The sequence below is a fragment of the Cricetulus griseus genome, chromosome 4, assembly GCF_003668045.3.
Source record: "Cricetulus griseus strain 17A/GY chromosome 4, alternate assembly CriGri-PICRH-1.0, whole genome shotgun sequence".
Classification (NCBI taxonomy): Eukaryota; Metazoa; Chordata; class Mammalia; order Rodentia; family Cricetidae; genus Cricetulus; species Cricetulus griseus.
This window is the reverse complement of record NC_048597.1, coordinates 102,898,001-102,922,353: the sequence shown is the minus strand read 5'-3', so window position 1 is coordinate 102,922,353 and position 24,353 is coordinate 102,898,001. Positions and strand designations below refer to the sequence as shown.

General features: G+C 49.0%; 2 protein-coding genes across 5 annotated transcripts in view; one reads left to right on the top strand and one right to left on the bottom strand.

Moving 5' to 3' along the window:
* Positions 1–3,862, top strand: part of Rhof (ras homolog family member F, filopodia associated) — a 26,531-nt gene extending 22,669 nt beyond the window's left edge. Inside the window, exons 4-6 of the mRNA XM_027414008.2 lie at positions 1,376–1,485; positions 1,567–1,701; positions 2,484–3,862. Coding sequence (XP_027269809.1) covers positions 1,376–1,485; positions 1,567–1,701; positions 2,484–2,648 — 410 coding nt within the window. The 3' untranslated portion in view covers positions 2,649–3,862. The remainder of the gene's footprint in view (positions 1–1,375; positions 1,486–1,566; positions 1,702–2,483) is intronic.
* Positions 3,863–3,966: 104 nt separating this feature from the next.
* Positions 3,967–24,353, bottom strand: part of Tmem120b (transmembrane protein 120B) — a 42,374-nt gene continuing 21,987 nt past the window's right edge. For 3 of the 4 annotated variants that reach the window (XM_027414006.2, XM_027414007.2, XM_035443311.1), the window contains 10 exons: positions 23,017–23,133; positions 19,856–19,915; positions 19,027–19,122; positions 16,829–16,918; positions 8,058–8,123; positions 7,579–7,640; positions 6,945–7,037; positions 6,453–6,517; positions 5,872–5,940; positions 3,967–5,494 (listed from right to left, as the gene is read on the bottom strand). In XM_027414006.2, coding sequence (XP_027269807.1) covers positions 5,381–5,494; positions 5,872–5,940; positions 6,453–6,517; positions 6,945–7,037; positions 7,579–7,640; positions 8,058–8,123; positions 16,829–16,918; positions 19,027–19,122; positions 19,856–19,915; positions 23,017–23,133 — 832 coding nt within the window. In that variant the 3' untranslated portion in view covers positions 3,967–5,380. Of the gene's footprint in view, positions 5,495–5,871; positions 5,982–6,452; positions 6,518–6,944; positions 7,038–7,578; positions 7,641–8,057; positions 8,124–16,828; positions 16,919–19,026; positions 19,123–19,855; positions 19,916–23,016; positions 23,134–24,353 lie in introns of all 4 variants that reach the window. The other variant, XR_003485066.2, reaches the window with a different exon arrangement.

The window sequence follows — 24,353 nt, the reverse complement described above, 5'->3', positions numbered from 1 at the left end:
GAGAGGGGACCTGTGCCATTACCAGTGGAAAAACAGGAGTGTGTATATCCTGACTGCAGCGCAGGCCGACACCACCCAGAAATACAGGGACAGGCTGGATGGGCACCTCCTGGACCTCCATGATCCTTATAGTACGTGGACATCACATTTATACAGAGGAGGATGAGGGTCACCCTCGCCATGAGAGGTGACTCAAGGTGGCATGTAATCCCGGCTAGTTCCTAGACTGGGAAAGAGAAACAATCTTTCTGGTGAAGTGGGTGAATTCAGAATGGATTCAGGACAGGTCAGAGCAGCTTGCTGAGCTTGGTGCCAGTACCATGACAAGCAAGGGAAGGCTGTTCTGAGGCACTCTGCTAGGAGAACAATTCGGGCAGCATGCATGCAGTCACCACACACGGTAACTGCAGACAGATGGAGCAGGCGAGCCAAACACAAACACCAAATGAGGCTCAGAAGGGTTCTGTGTTCGCCCATGCAGTCTCTCTGGAAGTTTAAAACTGATGACAAAATAAGTTTCCTGTGGCTAGCCATGATGGTATGCCCAGAACACAGGCAGGTATGCCCAGTAGAGGCACACAGATGATTATGTGTTTAAGGCTAGCTTGGTCCACATGGCAAGTTTCAAGCTAGCTAGGGCTGCACAGTAAGAACCTATGTCAAGCTAGGTGGTGATATACTGCTTTAATTCCAACGATCACAAAGCAGAGGCAGGCAGGTTTCTGAGTTCAAGGTCAGCCTAGTCTACAAAGGAAGTTCCGGGACAGTGAGGGCTGTTGGAGAAACCCTGTCTCAAAAAAAGAAAAAAAAAAAAGGCAGCTATGTCAAAAACAAACAAAAATGTAAAAATTGAGTTACCTGTTACCTTTAAATTTTACAAAAGCAGAATGAGCCACACTCAGGCCCAGTTTCTAGGTTCTGATTGGACTGGGCCTGTGGAGGGCTGTGTCCAGGACTGTCACATGTCCCCAGGTGCAATGGGAGCTCACTGTCCCGTGAGATATGATAAATGCGCCTATTCCTACCTCATTAGCATTTGCAAGAATGGGCAGGAGGAATCTAGGCAGATGCCCCAAAACCAAGGAGGCTAGAGTCAGCACATGCTTCTGGGCCTTGGAGATAGCTGAATGGCAAGACCCCAGATCTGAGTCTCAGGCTTGACAGGCAAGGGAGCACACTCATCCTTGGCAGAATGGCTTCAGTTTACAGTTCTATTACCAGTCCAGCTGAGCACTGCATGGGTTTAATGGCATATAATCTATTCCCTCTTTCCCTGTCCTGTCCATTTTATAAATGAGGAAATTAGGCCCTGCGATCATCCCCCTATCAAAGCCCAGACAGGGACCCCATGTCTCTGATCCCCCTCTGGTTTCAGGGCAGGAAGACTATGACCGGCTGCGGCCTCTGTCCTACCAGAACACACACCTCGTTCTCATCTGCTATGATGTCATGAACCCCACCAGCTATGACAACGTCCTCATCAAGGTAAAGTCCTGCCTGCCTCTGAGAGTAGGGGTCAGCTCTAGGGAGGCCTTTGCCCTGATACCCTGCTTTCTTCTTCCGAAGTGGTTCCCTGAAGTCACTCATTTCTGCCGAGGGACCCCCATGGTTCTCATCGGCTGCAAGACAGACCTGAGGAAGGACAAGGAGCAGCTGCGGAAGCTCCGGGCGGCCCAGCTGGAGCCCATCACCTATACACAGGTGGGCCACAGTCCCAGCTACCACTCAGGTCCACCATCCCTGAACAGGCATAGCCAGAAACCGAAACCACCTAAACCTTGGTCTTCTCAACCGGAGTGCCTTAGTATTCACTTAGAGAGTCATCAAATAATAATAATTAATAATAATATAAGGCAGACACCTTTAATCCCAGCACTCTAGAGGCAGATGCAGTCGGGACTGAGTTTGAAGCCAGCGCAGTCTACAGAGCAAGTTCCAGGACTGCCAAGACTTCACAAAGACACCCTGTCTTGAAAATCCTAAACAAACAAAACCTAACAGGCTGGACAGGACATGTTTAATCCCAGTACTCAGGAAGCAGAGGCAGGTGGACCTCTGGGAGTTCAAGGCCAGCCAGAGCTACATAGTGAGTTCTTGTCTCAAATGAATAGGAAGGAATAGGGTACTAATATAGTGTAAAAACCAAGGTTTTTATTATTTCTCTTCACCAGTAAATTCATTGAGTTTGGAACTGACAAGGAACAGAGAGGCCTGAGATGTAGCTAGCCCCAGCTCTCAGAATTCAGTTCCCCTCTGCTGAAAGCTAGGGAGAGGACAGGTGGGGCCAGCAAGGGGTTTCTTCCATCCAGCCATGCAAACAACAAACGGGCTAGTGCTCAAACAGAGACTTTGGTCTCCACCAAAGTTAGTTTTCCAGCTCTGGAGAGCCTCCAAAGCTAGCCCAAACTCCTAAGACTCTGAAGGGGTGTCAGGAGGCACCAGGCCCTCGTCTAATTAATTCTGCCCCCCCTCCCCCATCCCAGGGCATGAGTGCCTGCGAACAGATGCGAGCTGCACTCTATCTGGAATGTTCTGCCAAGTTTCGGGAGAATGTGGAAGATGTCTTCAGGGAAGCTGCCAAGGTGGCCCTCAGCGCCCTGAAGAAAGCACAGAGGCAGAAAAAACACAGAATCTGCCTGCTGCTGTAACCCTGGGACAGACAGCCCTGAGTGGAACTGTCATGGCCACGGACCCAGGCCTAGGCCACTCCTGGGACTCTGACCCATCAGAGCTTTCCAATGCCTGGCATCTTGGGCTAGACTCTTGGAGCATTTTCCAACTGTCCCCTTTGGGTTCGTGCTCTAGTTCAAGGGCGAACGATGGTGTTAGACCCACCAATGTCCCTCTTCCTTGGGATTGGCACATGTTCCTAGGCCACAAGAGGGCCCTTGTCACAGCTCCTTCTTGCCCCAGCCATGCGTGTTTCCCTTTCCAAACCCAATTCACGCTTGAAACTCAGAAAGGCATTGAGAATGTGGGCTAATGTGGATATACCACGCCGTTCACAGGAGTCCCAAGCCCACTGTTCCTCTGTCACTGTCTCCCTGAGCTCCTGAGATAGGCTCCTCTACATCCTCCAGCCTCTTCCTTCTTCCCCTCAGGAACCTGGGGCCACAGCCTATCAGGAGAACCCAGGCATCAAATCGGACATGGGGCTGGCACCAGCTGCTCGCTCTGTACCACACTGAAGACTTTTGTCTTGGCCTGAGACAGATGTTCAGGAGCCTAAGAAACGATCTCTCAAAAGGTCAAAATATACTCAGGCCAGGCAGGCCTCCCATCCGATCCCTGCTCCAGGTCCCACCTCCAAACCCCCAGCCGACTTCCACACTGAGGACTCCTGATGGGCAGTGCCTGCACCCCTGTCAGGGGCCTCAGGGAAATGAGCCCTCTCCCTAGACCATCCCCCATCTGTAAATGGCCAGGGTTGGGTCATTGGCGTAGCCAAGCTCTTTCATCTTCCACTCCACGCAGTCTCTACTCCTACCAGGTTGTAGGGCTTGGGAATGGACTATCCCTGCCTCCTTCCAGAACTGACATGGTCACTCCTGGCCACACTGGACAGTTTTCCAGAACTGGCCTGCAGATCACCAGTGTCTACGACAGCAAGATTCTTGAGTTCTGACTTTTCCTTCCGGAAGGTCTAGAGTCTACATTTCAGAACTTTTCAAGTCAAGGGTCCCAGGTGGCTTTAGTGCCCCCAGGAGGAAGTCAGAGTCTCCCAAGAAGAAACCATGGCCTTGGCTGGCCCGTCTCTCCCAGTACCTCTTGACTCAGCCCCAAAGTCAGGTTGCCAAGGAAAGAGACTTCTGATCCCCTTCCCCCAAGTGCCCCAGGGCCCTGCGGTCCCCTGCAGAGCCAACCAAGGACCTCTTGTTCTCTCAGAATCAAAGGCCTTGTGAATAAATTATGGTGTAGGGCAGAGGTCAACAAACCACAGCCTGTGGGCCACATGTGGCCACTGCCTGTTTTTGTAAATAAAGTTTTATTGAACCGCCACAATTATGCAATGGCAGTTTTTGCTCCACACCTGCAGGCTGAAGTTACCACAGGACTAGCCCACAAAGCTTAAAATACTCATCATCTGGGCTTTAATGGGAAAAGTTTGCTGATTCCTAACCTGGGGCAATCATAGGTGCCTGCAAAGGACAGGCCAGGTGATCCTAGGACAGGAGACCAAGGACAGAAGTAGGGCAGGGATGGAGGGAGGGGCAGGCAGGCTGTGGCAAACAGGAGCAGGTGCCTGATCTTGCCCTTTGGGAATGTTGCCAGGTCTTTCCATTTTTGTAAGGTAAACAGAAATCTGGATTCTTGTGGAATCTCAGGGTGGGGGAGGTGAGACCTCATTTTTATCACACAACTGAAGAATTTGAAACTCCTGTGAGGACCAAATGAAGCATGTCCGAGGACACCAGCTGGGAAGCAGGGTCGAGCGGGCAGCTAAGGCCCATGGGTGGGAAGGGACAGAACACTTAATGGAACCTGTTTGTGCCTCCACCCTTAAGGGCCGCACAGCCCTTCCCAAACATAGAAGACACTTTGAGGTGGAGAGAGGCAGGGAATGAGTGACCTCCAAATGGCTTAAGTTCCTAGGTCCTATGTCAAGGACTCAACAGCAAGTTTGTGAAGGAAGGCTCAAGGGCAGCAGTGAGAAACCCCAAGAGCCCACTGGGCGCCCTCTGGTGGAGAGCATCCTTAAAACCCTGCCACCTCAGGGCTCCAAGGGGAAGAGACCTCTAGGTCCTGAGTAGGCTGCGCCTTTCTCCCATAGTGGCCAGCAGGCAGGTGGTGCAGGAAACACAAAGCAAGACACAGGACAGGCAGGATCTCTGAGAACTTAAATACTCCCTCACCACAGAAGGTGGGGGCTACGGGGAGCTTACACAGAGGTGGTGGCCCACGGGAAGGGGCTCCACAGGATGCTAAAAGTTTCATTCCACCAGGTGCCTGGGACACAGTAAATAGCAGGTCGGCTAAAGCCAACCCCAGTGAGGCACATCCAAACCCCAGTGAGGGGTTCAAATGATAGGAAGAGAGGGGTTCTCTGAGGCTTTTTGCCCCTCCCTGGAAGACAGGCACAGATATGGCCACTGCCATTACCCAGGGCTGCAGGGGAGGCCTCAGAGTCCGGGGAAGCAGGGAAGACCCAGTATTAAATATGTCATAAATAGGGAGTTGGGGCAGGTTAATACTGTGCGCACAGGCGGCCTTCACATTCCTCGTGTCTGGCCAGGGACCAGGGCCTTAGCCCTGTTCCCAGTGATGCTGCTGGACCCTGAGATGCTGCTGCACATGGCTACCAGTGACTGGCAGCCAGGGTGCTGACTGGAATCTCCAGCAGTCTTAAGTCCCAAGACCCCTGGCACAGGAGTGCGGAGGCTCATGGCTGCTTTGTCTTGTTTCCGTTCTTCTGGAGTTTGGCGTGCACGACTTTGAGTGTGGTCAGGAAATTGCCAAGGAAGAGGATGAGGAAGGTGAGTGCCAACACAAATACCTAGTAGATCCAGAGCAATACCCGGGGTAGGGGAGGAAGGAGAAGCTTGAGTCAATTCTCTGTAGAAGAACCAGCCTCTAACCTCAAACCCAGACCCTTAGCAAAGCCACAGGAGTGGCCAGCAAAGTGTGCAAGTAGGTGAATAAGGTTGAGTCCCCAAGGTCAGGTGGGGTAATCCTCCTTTGTTCAATGACACTGAGGGATCCCCTGACCTCTTGAATTCCTATTTCCTCTCTGATCCCAGCAGCAGAGAACTCTGGGCAGCAGGAACCCAGAACCAAGGGATGGAAAGAATCCTCCCCAAGGCAGCCCAGCCCTCTTCAAGCCTCCTGCTCCCTTCCGACAGACAGACAGACAGACACATGTATGCATGGTACCTGCCATTCTTTGCATTCCTCGTGGCTGGAGAGCTCAAACAACGTGACGGCATTGTAGAGCTGCCAGAACTGGAGACAGGGAGACAGGCACCACTCACCCATCAGTTTCCCTGCAGATCCATGTGGAAAGCCAGGGAGATGGACCAAACCCCCAGCATCCAAGACCAACTCCCCCAAGACACTGACACCCCCTTCCCATGGAACCACACACACACACACACACACACCACACACACACACACACACACACACACACACACACACACGTCTCCGAGACCGCAAGTCTCAAGGGCCAGCTCTCTCTTCTGTCTATAGTGTCCCTAGATCCTGAGGAAATGGGGATGGGGGAGGGGGACTACCTGGGCCTTTCCACTTCTCCTTTAGAGAGACTGGCCCTATCCTGCACTATGGCCACAAGCAGTGGGGAAGCCCTAAGACCCCCAGGAAGCTCTAAGGCTCATACAACAGGGAGCTGGGTGGGTATCCTGGGGACAGATACCTGGTGAGGGAGGGAAACCCCAAAGATCTTCTGTTCCCAGGGGTCATCCCTGACAGGGGTACCCACAAACAAAGGGACTCACATGGCCACAGAAAAGGAAAGGCAGGAGGAAGGTGAGGCCCCGCCACATCCAAGACTGGAACCCTTCTGTAGAAAGAGTTAAGAGGTTAAGTGTGTGTGACTACTTAAAAACAACAGGGTCTCTCTGCCACCCAGGCTGACCTCAAACTTCTAGGCTAAAGTGATCCTCCTGTGTCAGCCTCCCAAGCAGCTGGGACTTCAGATATGTCCCACCACACCCGGCCAAACACCATGTGTATTATAAAGTTGAGACAAAAAATGCATGTGTTTCCAAGGGTAAGGTTGAGGCCCAGCACTGAGCCGCCTAGCATTCTGTTGCTGCCACACTTGGTGGCTGAAACAGGATCCCCGATGAATTATGAACAGCAAGTTGGGTAAAGAATGGTAGCCCCAGTTTTGAGGAGGCCTGGAGGTCCTATGCCCTTCTGATGATGGGCCTCTATCCAGGGAGGTGGCCAGTTTTCCCAACTCTACCTGTTGCCCAGTTACTCACCCACGGTGAGGTCCAGGTGGTTCCTCTCCCCCAGGGCTCGCAGTCTGTAGAGACAGCCCCTCTGGTAATAGTACTGTAGGAACTGAACACAGCCTGTAGGGGGAGCACATTGCCCACACTCAAGGAAAATATACCCTAGGCCTCTCCCCCAAATCCAATGTCCTTATCAAGTGCAAGCCAGTGGCTGCACTGAGCAGAAGGGCAGAGAGAACACCCTGGTGACCTACTTTTTTATTTTAATAAGTTACCACAGCTACACTTCTAAGTCGCTACCTCATTTTAGCAGCTGTGTTTCCCTCAGCACGGAGCCACTCCTGTGCTTCTCAATGCTGCATGTTGCTCCCAGAAAATCTCACATAGCTTGAATTCCAAAAAAGCATTTATTGAGTGCCTACTGCAAGCCTAGGAAAATTCCAAAGGCTTCTAATCTGGTTGGTGCTTTGATGGATCATTACATGCCTGAGCTGTCCATACTGTAAGGGATAAAGCATGTTCAGACAAGTATGAAAAACCGTATTGGGGGTGGGAGATGGGTGATCTAGATATCTGGCCAGGACCCTCTCCCTCCCTTCCACATGGGCCAGGGACCTTGGGAAACCAGGTCCCTCCCCCAAAGCTGGGCTTGAGCACTCACTCTGAAAAATGGAGAATGCTAAAAACTGATTTCGAAACTTCTGATAAATTAGTCCATTAGGCCTGGAAAAAAACACAAAGGTGGGACAACCTGTAAAACCAGACATCCGTTCATATTTCTTGTTTTCATTCCCACAGAAAGGGAAGAAAACATTCCAAAGGTAAAACAAAGTCCCAGATTCCTGTCCTTTGTCCTTGAGCTGACCAGATCATACCCATCACCCTTTCCAGAATGAAGGGACTCTTCCAGAATGATCACTCTGATTCCTCGTGCTGCTCCCTGTCATCTCTGTCCCAGCCAACAGAAACTGTGAAACCGTCCCCAGAAATCTCCCAGCTGTCTTGGCAGGACCCCGGCAGCTGGGCCTCTAACCCAGTTTTCAGTTCACACTTGCTTTCTTCCTCATGTACCAGCCCCAGCTCTGGCTCCATGGGAAGGATGGGGAGTACGGTCAAAGGGGCCAGTGAGGGATGACTCACCAAGTCAGCATCACTCCAGACAGGAACGTGGAGACGTAATGGTGAGACACCCACCAGCCTTTGATTCTTGGTGAGAACAAGAGAAAGAAAAGAGTTCAGATGGGGAGAGAAATGCAGATGTCCTTCTGCTTCCTAGCCTCGGAGGAGCACGGGCTGCTCTGCAGCTGGGATAAGAAATGGGCTCAAACCACACCTCATCTCTTCCTGCAGAGGCACAAACTACTTGCAGATGACCCAGGGACCTGTTCTATGACCTACCAGCTACCTTACCCAGCTCCCCAGCACTGAGATACACCAAACCTAATGATAACTAGGACCTATGATGATTGAACTGTGTGTGCAGATTCCTATGCTGGAGCCTAACCCCCTTGTGCCTTCCAGCATGACTGCATCTGGAGAGGTAACTGAGGCTAAGGAGACACAAGGGTGAAGCCTTCACTGACTATCTTTCACCCAGTGTCTCTGTAACAGAAGGACCAGGAAGACCAGAGCACAGAGGAAAGACCACACAGAACACAGGATGAGAAGGTACCAACCTGCAAGCCAGCACTGATGACACCCAGATCCCTGACTTCAGCCCCCAGAGCCACAGGCAAGAAATGTCCATTGGTTAAGATGCCCAATGTGTGGTACCTTGTGGCAGCCCCACAGACAGATACAGGTCCTTTGTACATGCTGTCCTTTAGGCTCCTAGTTTATTCCTTGCTATGCCCTGGGGTCCCAACTTGAGTTTCAGACCCAATGTCACTCCACCCAAAGGCCTTTGCTGACTACACTACCTAAAACAGTTCCATAACCCCATTAGGGATAGAAACCTAGTTTTCATTTTCTCAGGAGGCAGAGGCAGGCAGATTACTTGTGAGGAGTTCAAGACCAGCCTGGTCTATATAATAAGTAGAAGGGACCATGAGGATCTGCTGTCGGGGATGGGATGCTAAGGCCTTCTTTGCAATGGGAAGAAGGGTCTATTGAGAACAGCTGACATGGCTCTATGTTGTCACCTCTACCGAAAGCAGGTGACAACATGAATGAAATAATATCCAGAGCTATGGCTATTGAGAGAAGCAGCCTAAAACCAGGCCTGGTGACACAGACCTATTATCCCAACACATAGAGGGTTGCTACAGGAGGATCTTGAGTTCAAAGTCAGCCTGGACAACATATTGAGAGCTTGTCTCAAATATAAAGAAAGAGAAGCTGGAGAGATGGCTCAGTGGTTAAGCAGAGCACCTACTGCTCATCTGAAGGACCTGAGTTCAGTTTCCAGTATCCATGTTAGGTGTCTCACAGACACCTGTAACCCAACCTCCAGGGGATCCAACATCTTTGGTCTTAGTAAGGGTTTCTATTGCTGCAACAAAACACCACAACCATAAAGCAACTTGGGAGGAAAGAGTTTATTTGGCTTACACTTCCACAGCTTTGCTCATCACTAAAGAAGTCAGGACAGGAACTCAAACAGGGCAGGAACCTGGAGGCAGGAGCTAATGCAGACACCATGGAGGGGTGCTGTTTACTGGCTTACTCCTCATGGCTTGCTCAGCCTGCTTTCTTACAGAACCCAGGACCACCAGCCTAAGGATGGATGGCCCCACCCACAATGGACTGGGCCCTCCCGAATTGATCACCAATTGAAAAACTGCCTTACAGCAGAATCTCATGGAAAAAGGTATCATCAGCTGAGGCTCCTTCCTCTCTGATGACTCTAGCTTGTGTCAAGCTGACACAAAACCAGCCAGGACTGGTACTATAGGCACCTGTACCCATGTGCTCATATCAACATGCACACACATGTCTACACAATTAGAAATTACAAAAGCCAGGTGGTGGTGGTGCACTCCCATGATCCCAGCACTTGGGAGGCAGAGGCAGGCGGATCTGTGATTTCAAGGCCAAACTGGTCTACAGAGTGAGTTCCAGGACAGCCAAGGCTACACAGAGAAACCCTGTCTTTAAAAACCTTTCAGCATCTAAAAGACCCTGGCTCCAATTTCCTAACAGTAAAGGCAGTTAGCCAGGTCCTCAGACTTTTCGCTTAACCAAGAGGCCTCACTGCAACCTCCCCAGAGCTTTGCAAGGCCATGCCACAGCCCTCATATCTTGGCCACCCCCAAGCTCCTTTGTCCTACTCTCCGCAAAGCTCCCCCGGTGTGGGAGCAGTTCGGGCTTGATACAGACCCTGGACAACAAGCCTGACTGAGCAGCAGCTTTTAATTTCACAGCTCGCTGTGCCCAGAGCCCAGCTCTGACAGATGCCACCAATAAACACAGCTCGGCGACATCGGGTGAAACTAGAAATCCAGCTTCTCGATCATGAGCAACCACCATCATCATCTGCATACCCCAAGGCTCTAGGCCGGTTCTGTGCCTATGTGTTTATGTAACAGTTTTCACTGTAATAGAATTCAGATACTATACAACTCAGTGGGTTTTAGTCTTTTTACAGAGCTGTGCCACCATCACTACGATTGATTTTAGACCTTGGTTTCACCCCTATTAGACTTGGACCTGTTTGCTACAGAAATGCAGATTGCAGGGAGCTTGGGGGCTGGGGGGGGAGGGGAGCAGGTACACTTGCATCTAGAATGTGGGGACAGAATGTACTAGTCTCTGGGCACTGTGTGTGGGAGAGCTCACTGCTTCTCTCTGCAGGTCACATATGCAGAAGAGAGGTGCACCAGGCACTCATTGTTTGGCCTCAGGTAGCTTCTGGCTTTATCCTTTGGATTTTTAGAATAGCTGGTGGGATGATTTCTGCATTGCAGGCTCTCTCTCTCTCTCTCTCTCTCTCTCTCTCTCTCTCTCTCTCTCTCTCTCTCTCTCTCTCTCTCTCTCCTGCTACCTTCTGGATACATCTGTTCTAAGTATAGCCCCTAAAAGAGCCAGAAGCCAGGGATCATGGCTGGCTCCTTGGAATAAACCAACATGACTGTTGATTCCTTAGTCATTCTGGTCCAGAAGAAAAGGCCCTTTTGCCATCTGCCAATCATCAGCCATTCTGGTTCCCAGGCCTCTGCTTCCTTATGGGACAGCACTCATCCAGGCAGGGATTTGAATAGAGATGGGGAATAAATCTGGACACATAGCTCAGAGCCAGTCCTGTGGGGTCTACAGCCCCTCAAGTCACAGTGATTGGCTCAGAAGTCAGCAAGTGACTCAAGCTTAGCCAATCAGAAGTCCATCTCAGGACTCCCACTGACTCTGTGGGAATGACAGGAAGGCTTCTTACTCTGAGGCTGTGGCTGAGATAGGAAGCCAGCCTGGGCTGTGGGGAGTGGGGGGGGGGGCGTAGCCAGTGGCACTGCTGGATCCCTTCATGCCTCCTTGAACTTCCCAGTTAAAGAACAGTAAGAGCCCTTCAGATTTGGTTCATTAGGTGGGCTTCCGACATTTGTAAAATGCAAGGGAAAGCTGACTTCTTTATTGAACTAACGAATGACATCAGCGGTGGGAGATATCAGACTCATCCAGGATGGCACCATCTCAAGGTAGAGCAGTCCCCAGACCACCACCCCAGACCTGCTCTCCATGATTTCCTTCTGTTCTAGTTCTGCTCCTGGTACAAAACAGGAATGAGGAGATGTGCTGCACGGTGCCCATCAGGTCTCCAGGAAGCTTCAGGTGGCTGTCCCAGGAACACCTAGGTATCCCCAAAGACCTCTCCTCACTGAAGAGCTCAGATTGCATCCATCTCACTAAGACTTAGAGGTGTTTCCTGGGTACCACCAGTCCTGCACAAGCTCTGTGAGGTTTAAGGGGTGAGAGAGGGACCAGCATGGGATGGCTCAGTGGGAGGGGCACTTGCTGCCAAGCCTGACAACCTGAATTCAATCCCCAGAACTTCTACAGGCTGCATTAAGTCTTCTTCATGCACAAGATGGCACGGGCATCCCCACACATGCACAGATAATAAATGTTAAAAAAAATTAAAGTGCACACAACTGTATGTGCACACCCACATACACAGAGACAATATTAATATGCAAAATATTAAGACATACATAGTTGCACATGCATGCCGACATATACACATAATAAAATAATAAATGCCAAAAAATTAAGACGCACCGGGTAGTCATGGCACACGCCTTTTATCCCAGACTCGGGAGGCAGAGGCAGGTGGATCCCTGTGAGTTCAAGGCCAGCCTGGTCTACAGAGTGAGTTCCAGGACAGCCTACACACAGAAACCCTGTCTCAAAAAAAAAAAAAAAAAAAAAAAAGAGGCACATAATTGCATATGCAAACCCACCTATAGACAAACAATACATAAATAGACAATAAATAAATAAATGTAAAACCTAAGATGCACAGAGTTGTCCACCTGCCTTGTCCTATCACCCCACAGACTGCTCACAGCTCCTGTGTTCACTCTAGAAGGTATGGTCGACTGGTCTACTAGGCTCTCCTCCCGCAGGACCTGGAGAAACAGGTCCACCACTGCATGGGATTGTGTGGGAAAGCCTCTTTAAAACATTTGTGGCTGACCCCAAGAGGCAAAGAATTTAGTTATCTAAAAATCCCTCACCCAGTGTCTGCCGGATGAATGGCAGGCAAACCCGCACCCAAAGCTCGTTATAAATGCAGGTGAGCATCCCTGCTCCAAGGAACCCAGAAAAGCTCCCGCTAAACTAAGGCAAGCGAGGCGTGGCTCTGGAACTCTACTCTCCTGACACTTTTAGTGTCCCTGAAGAGCCTTGTCCTTCAAGGGGACCCTCTCTAGTAGTTTAATCCCATTCTTTTCTCTCTGGTAACAGCCCACGCACCGCTAAACATTCTAAAGCAAACACAAAGGCAGAGAAACTACTCCAACATGGAAACTGCTATCAAAGACCACCCATGCTCTCAGTAGTCCTTTATTGTGTGTCCATCCATCCATCTGTCTGTCTGTCTGTCTGTCTGTCCTTCTATACATCCATTTATCTGTGCATGTGTGACTGGTGTATGTGTGTTTGCTCAAGTACTAGACCCCCTGGAGCTAGAGTTACAGGCAGTTGTGAGCTGACAGCTGTGGGTGCTGGGAATCGAACTCAGTCCTCTGTGAGAATAATACTCGCTCTTAAAACCACTGAGCCATCTCTCTCCTGCCTACCCCTCCACCAATACTCTTAATGTGTGCAACAGAAACAACGAGCCAAACAGCAAGCTCATGGGGACAGGAAAAGAGCAGGTCACCAGAAAGTTAAAAAAAAAAAAAAAAGATGGTGGGATAGGGTGTGGATCCAGGTGTGGTGGCACATGCATTTATTCCCAGCATTTGGGAGACAGAAGAGAGGGATCTCTGTGAGTTCAAGGCCAGCCAGGTCTACACAGCAAGCTCTTTTCTCTCTCTCTCTCTCTCTCTCTCTCTCTCTCTCTCTCTCAGATTTATTTATTTATTTATTTATTTATTTATTTATTTATTTATGTATACAACATTCTGCCTCCATGTATGTCTGCAGGCCTGAAGAGGGCACCAGATCTTATTATGGATGGTTGTGAGCCACCATGTGGTTGCTGGGAATTGAACTCAGGACCTCTGGAAGAGCAGCCAGTGTTCTTAACCTCTAAGCCATCTCTCCAGCCCCTCTCTCTTTTTTTTTAATTTGGTTTTTTGAGACAGGGTTTTTCTGTGGCTTTGGAGGCTGTCCTGGCACTCGCTCTGTAGACCAGGCTGGTCTCGAACTCACAGAGATCTGCCTGCCTCTGCCTCCCGAGTGCTGGGATCAAAGGCATGTGCCACCAACGCCTGGCTTTACACAGCAAGTTCTAGGCCAGCCAGGGCTACATAGTGAGACCCCATAATAGCCACCAGAAGAAAACTGTTGCTAGACATGGTGGTACACACCTGAAATCCCAGAAACTGAAGTGACTAAAGCAGGAAGAGCCCAGGCTAGGCTACTACTGAAGACTCTGCCTCAAAAGACAATCAATCAATCAATCAATCAATAAAACAAAATGAGGAGTGGGTTGATTTACACTGTAAGGAACTTATGGCCCAGGTGGTACGTGGAGATGGTAACAGTGGCATGGACAGGACAAGGATGAGGACACTTTGAGAAAGACTGCCCTCATCTGCATGCTACAAGCTACATCCCTAAGCATTGCTGTCCTGCTGGAGTGCTTGCAGCACTGTCCTTACCTCTGGGCTCAGTGTTCAAGGTGGAAACATGCAGGGAAAGAACCTGCTGCAAGAGACCTCCAGGAGGGAAAGTGAGATAATGTCACATGACTGGGTGGGGGTGGCTCTTTGTATTGCCCTGGCTGTCCTTACACTCACTTTATATAGATCAGGCTGGACTCAAACTCACTGAGATCTACCTGCCTCTGCCTTCAAAGTGCTAGGAGTAAAGATGTGGGCCATCACTCCAAAAATATTTTGGATCTTTTAAAAAATATTTTAGCCGGGCATTTTTGGCGCACGCCTTTGATCCCAGCAGTCGGGAGGCAGAAGCAGGCGGATCTCTGTGAGTTCAAGGCCAGCCTGGTCTACAAGAGCTAGTTCCAGGACAGCCTCCAAAGCCACAGAGAAACCCTGTCTGGAAAAACCAAACCAAACAAACAAATAAATAAATAAATAAAAATAAAAAATATTTTAATTACATTTATTTGTTTATTATGGGTGGGAGTGTGTGGAGGTCAGAAAATTTTTTTTAAATTTATATATGAGTGTTCTATCTGCATTTATGCCTGTATGCCAGAAGAGGGGAGCAGACCCCACTATAAATAGTTGTGAGCCACCGTGTGGTTGTTGGTAATTGAATTTAGAACCTCTGGAAGAGCAGCCAGTGCTCTTAACCACTGAACCATCTTGCTAGCCCCCCAGAAAACAACTTTACAGTTAGTTCTCTCCTTCCATTATGAGGGTCCCAGAACTGATATCAGGCCAAGGCTTTGTGTCAAGAGCCTTTACCCATTGAGCCATCTTGCCAGCCCAAATCAGGGGTCTTTTTAAAAATATTTTTTAAATCTTCTTTAAAATTTTATTTTATGTGTATGGCTGTTTTGCCTATATGTATGTACGGGCTCCACATACGTGCCCGGTATCCTCAGAAGCCAGACGAGGGTGTTGGATCCCCTGGGACTGGAGTTACAGGCGGTTGTGAGCCATCATGTGGGTACTAGAAACCAAGCGTGGGTCCTCTGCAAGAGTAGCAAGTGCAGTTAACTGCTAGGTCATCTCTCCAGTCCCCCAAATCATGGATCTTAACTGGGATCCAAACTCCACTCAGAGGCAGGCAGTGCAGACAGGAGATAAAGAAAAAACAGTGGGCGCCAGGCGTTGGTGGCACACGCCTTTAATCCCAGCACTCGGGAGGCAGATGTAGGTGGATCTCTGTGAGTTCGAGGCCAACCTGGTCTACAAGAGCAAGTTCCAGGACAACAACCTCCAAAGCCACAGAGAAACCCTGTCTCGGAAAAAAAAAAAAACCACAGTGGGCCTTCCTGAATTCAGAACCATTGGGAACCATCTGCCTATATTCACACACTGACACTTAGACATGGTGGCTCCCCCAAGGGACACTGAAACAGTCCAAAGAGAAACCACAGCCTTCCCAGTGCTCCGGATCTGCTCAGACACCCTGAAGACCCTATCACTACTCTCCTCCTTACTTCTCTTCTGGAAGACATTCCACTCCTTTCATCAAAATCCATTCATTCTCCCAGAAACAATGTTCCTCGGGACCCAGCCCCGCTCCTGGCACTTCTTTCTATTTGCTGATGGACCTAGGGAAGGTGATACTCACATGTCATACAGGAAACCCCAAATGAATGTGTGCTACTCACATGAGCACAGCCATGTCAAAGACCTTCAAGACTAGGAAATGGCAAAGCCAACCCTGAGCTAGGCTCAGAAATGGCAAAGTCTTCCTTCCTGGTCCAAGTACAAATGCCAATAGTTATGTGCAGAAAACGTCCACTGTAGCTTTCTTCCCCCAGTAATTTATGGACTAAAGGTTGCTTCCCTACAGAGGCTACAGAGGCTGATCTCCTACTGAGATCAGCTAACCCTTCTCCTTGGTCCATCTGTATACCATAACCCTGCCTCTTTGTTTATCTGTATGCAGTTACTGACTCCTTGTTCAGCTGTATGTAATAACCACAACTCCGTTCGATTCTGTATTATAAACACAGTGAGCTTCTGGAGAGCTGCCATCCACCCGAGAGTCCACCAGAGAGCCCAGTCCACTTGAACCCAGTTATTTCTGTGTGCCCATGTGTCTGTGTGTGTTTGCCTTTTCTTCATTCCCTCGATGTCCCAGTCAGGTCTGTCCCTGGAGCTGTGACAGACACACCATTCAAGCCTGGCCAATCACAACCTTTCATTCTCTGGTGACAATGACTGGTTCAGAGACAGGCATGTGGTCCAGCCAGTGCCTGCAACCAGCCAATGGTCCATGGCTGGGGAGACTCTCAAAAGAAAGGAAATATACCGGGTTTGCTAGGAGTGAGGACATGAGCCCAGGGTTTTGCAACACCCTATATAGAGCCCGAAAACAGAGAGCACAGAATGGGAGTGTGAGGGGTGAAGAGAAACAGTATCACTTACGGTGTCTGATACCTGAATGAAGCCTTACCTGAAGTCAATCCCAGTGAACCTATTGTTTTATGAGACAACAGATTTCTAATGACATGAAATCAGTCTGACATAGGGTTTCTGGTCCTTGTCAGCAAGAGACTGACCGTAAAGTAGGTGACATTACACCGGCAGCATCAGCCATGGTCTTCCCTACCCTGGCGGTCAACATTTCTCTTTGGCTCCCTGTTCCCCCAAAAGCTGGCCTCTAGTTACCTGGAGCCATTGCTGATGAGAATGCTCTCCCGAATGGTCAAGGTGCAGTAATACCACACGAGCAGAAAGTTAAAGACTTCATCTGTCACCCTGGTTGGAAGAAACAGCCCTCAGGAAAGAGAACAGGACCAGCTCTCCCCTCGCCCTGACAAGACAGCCAGGACCAGAACTCCCGAGGGTTTGCACCAGTTCTTGAGTGCCTCCCTTGCCCACAACCAGGCCCTGAGCCGCCTTTACCTGGCCTTACCTATATCCCAAGGTCTACCAGAGGCTCTCTCCCTAGCCATCCAGCTCACACAGCAACCAGACTATAACGGTTTAAGCTGAAAAATGTCAATAACTGATGACAATGACCACATGAGACAGCTGTCTAGGAACTCAGAACCAACACAGTCCTGTGATATCCTGACCTCTCACTTCTGGCCTCCAGAGTGGTGACAAAATGTGTTTTTGTTGTGTTCTCCAGCTGGTGAAACTTTGTCCAAGGGATAAATTAGAGACGTGTATAAGAGGAGAGGAGAAATGGGAGTGCCCAGGCTCTAGGTGAGGTTTAGACAATGATTTAGAACCTGACACACCACAGGCTGCCCAGGGAGTAACCCAGGGGCCCCCGTGTAAGGACCTGTGACTGCACACCAAGAACTCCTCTCTCTTTCAAAGGGGCAGATGAGCAGGCATTACTTGTGTGCGCAGCCTTTGCCCTCAAGGGCACGAGCCAGGCACTGGCAGCGGGCAGGCATGGGCTAAGAGCCTGCAAGGGCCTTTGTTGAGAAATTCAAGTAGCCAGGCCAGCAGCTAGACTCAGCAAAATGCATGCCAGGAAGTAAACCTTGACACTTAGGCCAAATGCCTAAGCCTCCCCCTTTAAGGCAGAAAACCCAGGCAGTGAGGGGAATGGACCAGACCATCTTGGCAGTATGGCTCCTGTCTCCATCCTCGGCTCAGCTCTATCTGCCATCCCTCCCTTTTTGGTCAGTGATGGACAGACACTGAATACTACCACACATAGTGCGAGCTCACTGAATGGCTATAACCCTATAAGGTACAACCTGCTGCCACTGTCTAACAAATGGAGAGACCGATGACTCCATAGGGAATTTGCCCGTAGATACAGCCATTCAGTCTCAAAGCCAGGATTTAAATCCAGATAGCCTGGGATAGATAGCTCTTTTTATTCTTGTATGCATCAATCTTTCTATGTATCAATCTTTTCTTTTTCTTTTTTTGAGATAGGGTTTCATACATCTACACTGGCCTCCAACTCTCTTGCAGCCAGTGATGACTTTGAACTTCTAATCCTCCTGTCTCCACTCTCTAAGAGCTGGAATTACAGGGGTGCACCACCAATCCTGTCTTATTCAATGCTGGAGACTGAACCAAGGTCTCCTTGCATACTAAGCAAGCTCTATCCTAACTGAGTTACATCTTCAGCCCTATTGATTTAATTTTATGTAATTGAAACATAATTCATATACCATAGCATTTTTCCTTTTCAGGTATGTAATCTGAAGGCTGGGGAGTGAATGCCTTTAATTCCAGCACTCGGGAGGCAGAGGCAGCAGATCTCTGTGAATTCTAGGCCAGCCTGAACTACATAGTGAGGTCCAGGTCAACCAGGGCTACAAAGAGATCCCATATTAAAAAATAAATTAATTAAAAATTTTAATTAATTAATTTTAAAGATGTAATTTGATGTCTTTTGCTCATTCTGTTATACCACTAACTCCAGAGCATTCCCTCATTCTCAAAAGGAAATGCGGCTGCCCATTGTCATTCCCACTCCTGTTTACCCTGGCAAGTTCTGCCACCACTACATGTTTCTGAACCTGCCCTTTCTGGACATTTCATACCAATGGACATAAACACTGTGGCCTTTGTACCTGGCATCTTTCACTTAGCACGATGCTGTCAAAGATCATCCATGCTACAGCATATCAGGGTTGTGCCCCATGTTAAGGCTGTGTCACATTCCAGCCTACATGTAAACCACACTAGACTCTGTCAATGACTACATCATGAGGCCCTGCTAGCAGCTATTCCATGAAGCTTACAAGATGGATACAGAATGGGCGGGAGTGCTACTTTCCTGTCAGTCAGAACTGGTCCTCCCCACCCTATAGTAGCCACAGGTTGGGGAAGCAGAAAAGCCTCCCTCCTCATACTCCCATGCCCTCCCCCACACAGCCAGGCCCCATTACCTGTAGTGAAGGACAAAGCGACATGCCACAGCACCCAGAAGCAGGATTATGGTCAGGTAGAGCTTGAACTTCTCATACTCGTCCTTGTATGCAAACCTGCCATGAAAGATATCCCAGGAAAGGTTTCATATTGCTACCCTCCCAACTCTACCTCACCAGCCACTAGCCCTGCCTCCGCAATCCTGCCCATCGATCTCAAGCAGAACCTGACCTCAACTAGCCATGTCCAGTGAGGGAAAGAGGACCCTGTCCCTGGGATTTGGGGTCAGGTTGGGGACAGATGGATCAAAGACAAGTTCTCTACCCTCACCTAAAGATTGCAGCAGATACAAGGGCCAATGCCACCTGGAAATGTCACCTAAATTGGTTAGGCAGGACTATGTTCTCCAAGACAAATGCTGTGATAAGGTGTAAGAGAGAGTAAATGTCACTCTCGTGGGAAATGGGGGGGGGGTGTTGAGGGGTGGTCCCTATCCACTAACACACTGACTCTGGGAAAGGAAGAAGGGAATGGTCCCCCAAAAGCTCCCCCATGGAGGTGGGCAGGAAGTTTTTTTTTTTTTTTTTTTTTTGTTTTTTCGAGACAGGGTTTCTCTGTGGCTTTGGAGCCTATCCTGGCACTCGCTCTTGTAGACCAGGCTGGTCTTGAACTCACAGAGATCCGCCTGTCTCTGCCTCCCGAGTGCTGGGATTAAAGGCGTTCGCCACCACTGCCCGGCTGCTAAGAAGTTTTGATCCATGCAAAAACCCTAGCTTCAATCCATCATCCCCTAGAAAAGGAACAAGAGGCTGGCTTCCCTGGCGCTGGTTGGGATCTGGGCATACTCACTTGGCCTGGTTGCTGAGGAGGGTCACGTTCACATTGCCAAGAACCAGATTCAAGTAGAGCCTGGAAGGAAAGACCTATGAGGGGGCAACCAATACTTTTCAAGCTTAGCAAATGCACACTGAGCATCTCATGTTAGAAAACAAGACGCTAAGCTAACAGTCCAATGGGCCCCACAATGGCTGGAACAATGGTTAAGTAGACAGCATGGCAACTCCATACATGACAGTATGACCATCTGCTTCGCACTGAGGCTTACTTACAGGCCGCATCTCCCAGCCTCCTTTGCGGCTAGATAAAAGCAAGTGACTAACTTACAGTCAAAGAGTCAAAGACATTTATCCAACATCTAGGTCGATTTTTAAAAGATTCTAGGCCAGCTGAGAGGTAGTGGTATACACCTTTAATCGCAGCATTTGGGTGGCAGAGGCAGGCAGATCTCTGGGTTTGAATTCCAGGACAGCCAGGGCTACACAAAGAAACCCTGTCTCGAAAAACCACCAAAAGAAAAAAAAAAAAAAAAAAAAGATTCCAGGCTAATGAGAGTTAGTGGATAAAAGTACATGCTGCTGAGCCTGATGACCTAAGTTCAATCCCACATGATAGGAGGAGGGAACAGACTCCTGCAAGTTGTCCTCTGACCTCCAAACACACACCAAGGACATGTATGTGTATGCCCACAAACATACACACACAAGAATAAACATAGGGGCGTGAACATTCATTTCAACTGGGTATACATGTCAGAAGGATATGTTGGGGTCACAATGTTATATTATCTATTTAGCTGTTACAAGACATGGCAGCTGGTTTTTTGTTTTTGTGTTTTTGTAAAAAAGGGACCATTTGCATCCTTCCCTCTTTTTCTTTCCTGAAACTGTGATGGTGGGAAGTGTCTGTGTCCTCATGGAAGAAGACAACTACAGGCTCTGGATGGTCTCTTGGCCCATGGCTCTTGGCCTCTAACCTCAGATTCTTCATGACAAAGAGAAGAGAACTCTCAAACTCACATGCTCATGCTCTCTCTGTCTGTCTCTGTCTCTCTCTCTTCTCTCTCTCTCTCTCATATGTGTTTCAATGTTTTGCTCCTATGTACATCTGTATACAACATGTGCCTAGTGCCTTCAGAGCCCAGAGTAGGACATCAGATGCCCTGGAATTACAGTTCTGGACAGTGACCAGCTACCATGTAGGTGCTGGGAATTGAATCCGGGTCCTCTGCAAGAGCAACAGAAGCTATTAACCACCCGAGCCATCACTCCAGCCCCTGGAGAAACTCTCTTACGTGAACCATGGCATAGCTAGGACTCTCTCTGTCCAACAGCCTGTGCTCTAACACACTACCAAAGGTGTAAGCAAAGGTTCCTTGAACCCTGCAGGTAGGAAGGAAGGGTAAATTCCTGTGACTGACGGGGTTTTGGAAAGAATCCATTGAGGTGATAGCTGGCATGTGGATTGAGCTTTGAAGACTGAGAAGCTGGAGAGGAGAAATGGGAGCAGGGCGCCCTTCTTTCCAGCTGGCTTTTTGGAGCACTGCTGGTCGGTAGAAGATGTGAAGTACTAAGACGACACCTTTATTTCTACCTAGCACTCGGTCCCTACGTCCTGCATGGGCAATGCAATCCCTTAAGAGAACAGGCCCCAAAAGGCATGTGAGCATAGCTTTATCAAAGCAGCACATCCTCCTGGCTGGGTTAAGGACACAGGACACAATCTAACCCACCTAGAATTTAAAATCCCCAAGACCACTGACCAGATTTTTCCTATCAGGAAGGCTAGGCAAGCCTATCATGGCTGGGGAGTAGTTTATAGAGAAAGAATACCCTAAAATAGAATAAATACATACATATTGGAAAAGACAATAAAAAGTAAAATGAGAAATGGGTTCTAACAGCATCTAAATAGCAGGATCCATTCACACCTGATCTATATTTACTACATCTGAGCTATAAACCCTTCATTTAATCTCAGACAACTTTTGAGTTGTCCGGCCTATGTGACATAGACTCCCAACTGATGCAAAATGTCTAAACGGCTGGGGAGCAAAAAGCTGGGGAAATGAATCTGAGCAACACAGTACTGAGGTCCCAAATGATGAAGGGAGGGTTGCTGCTAACAGGACTGACAACTAACTCGGGGAGCTTGTAAGGCAAATACAGTAACAAGGGAAAAGTGAGGGAAGGGCTAACAAGTCCCATGGGTATCAATACCCATCTACTGAGGCTTAACAGGAATCTCCCCCAGAAAAGATCTGACTCCATGACAGGCTAAACCCTGCTTCAAAAACAGCAGGTAGGGGCTGGAAAGATGGCTCAGAGGTTAAGAGCATTGACTGCTCTTCCAGAGGACCCGGGTTCAATTCCCAGCAACCACATGGTGGCTCACAACCACCTTGAATGAGATCTGTTGCCCTCTTCTGGTGTGCATTCTGGAAGCAGAATGTTGTATACATAATAAATAAAATCTTTAAATAAATAAAATCTTTAAAAAAAAAAAACAGCAGCAAAAAAAAAAAAAAAAAAAAAAAAAAACCAGCAGGTAAATAAGGGCAGAGTATGGCACACACTTGTAATTATAGCATTCAGGAGGGGGAGGCAGGACAATCACCCCAAGTTTGAGGGCAGCTTGGTCTATAGAGAGTTTCAGAGGACTGGAGAGATGGCTCAGCAGTTAAAGGCTAGGCTCACAACCAAAAATATAAGAGAGTTTCAGGCCAGCCAAAGCAATATAGTGCAGCCCTTCCTTAAAACATTAAAAAAAAAAAAAAATGGCTGGGATGTACTTGAGTCTAGAACACTGCCTAGCATGCCAGGATGCCCTGGATTCAAACCCCAAAGGAAACAAAAGGGGCAAACGCTTCAATCTAATACAGCAGGTTGTTGAAGATAAAATGACTGCTGCCACGGGCATGTCCAGTACAATGCTGGGCACGCAGAATGCACTCAATACCTGTTGGTTCTCTTGAGAGAGAACACTTTCTTTCTACCCCAGATGGCACAGGTATCAGGTGCCAGCTCACAAGAGTTACCCCCCGGGACATCACTTCCAGACACAGGGGAAGGACTGCAGCTCCTCCTGGATAGTCCCCATCCCCCTTTCCTTTGAATCTCACACCCCAGGAGAGTGGGGGCCCAGAACAGGAATCACAGCTTCCCCACTCCTACCCATTCTTCTTGGGTAGATAGGCCTCCATGTCGAAGAAGACATTCTGCCGCTCCTTAATGTTGGCGCCTATCTGTTGGATGAGCTCCGCCTCTTCTTGACTGGAATGTCGCTTGTACCTGTAATGGGACTGACGCTGAGCTCCTGTAGCCTTGAGACCTTGACAATGCCACTTCCCATACCCGACACATAAGAGTGGCATCCACAAACAATAGCCACGTAAAGACGACATGAGAGACACAGAAAAGCATCTGGAATGACACTCAGCTACAGCAGCTGACGGACTTGGGTGGGAGGGTGAGATGTTTGCTTCATTGTAACACAACTTAAAGATGTCTAAATGGACTGCCTAGGGACACGAGAAAGTATTAGCAGTCAACCAATCAGGGTCTTCCTGTTGCTCTTTGGAGAGATGTAATTATCAAAACTAGAAAACCAAGCTGGAGGCAGGTGTGGTGGCACATGCTTATAATAAACTCAACACTCAGGAAGACAGGTGATGGGGGCAGTGGCACCATACACCTTCAATCCCGCCTCCGACTTCCTGCTCCAGAAGATCTAGTTTCTGCCCTTCGGATGCTCTCATTGCAACCCAAGAGAGCGGGAGCCAGGCCCTCCTCTACCTTATAAGAGATTACATCTGAACCTGAAATCACGCCCAAAGGGTGTGAGCAACACCACAAGTTCACTGGCAAGACAAGATGCCACTACAGACACTCAGGAGGCAGAGGCAGGTGGGTATCTGAGTTCGAGGCCAGCCTGGTCTACAAAGCAAGTTCCAGGACAGCCAGGGTTACACAAAGCAATCCTCAAAAAACCAAACCCTTGCCTCCCCAAGAAGAAGAAGAGGCAGAGGCACTTGGATGGGGAGGCAGAAGGATTGAGAGTTCAGGTCATCCTCGGATATGGCCAGTTTGAGGTCGGCATGGGCTACATGAGACCCCATCTTTCAAAAACAAAGAATAGAACCACATTGGGAGATGCCACACCCTGGAATGGGAAGGTTCCTCCTCAGTCTAGAACCCTAACTCACGGGTCAGCCTTCCTCAGCCAGTGCCTCTCTGTGGTGATGCTGAGCAGTGTCTGTCAGAACTGGGCTTGTAGGCTCTACTGTATTTACTGGGGTTCAAATGAGCACCCAGTTTCCAAACAGTCTCAGCAGCAGACAATTATTAAAAAAGAAAGAGGCTGGAAGCCCCAAACTTCCTCAGTCAGGAAGACTGAAGGATCTGAGCTCAGCAGGCAGGTGTCCATCTCAGTGACCAATACAGCAAAGCCTAACCAGAGAAAAGCAGAATTCAGAGGAAAAAAACAGAGTTCTAGAAACACACTCCGACCC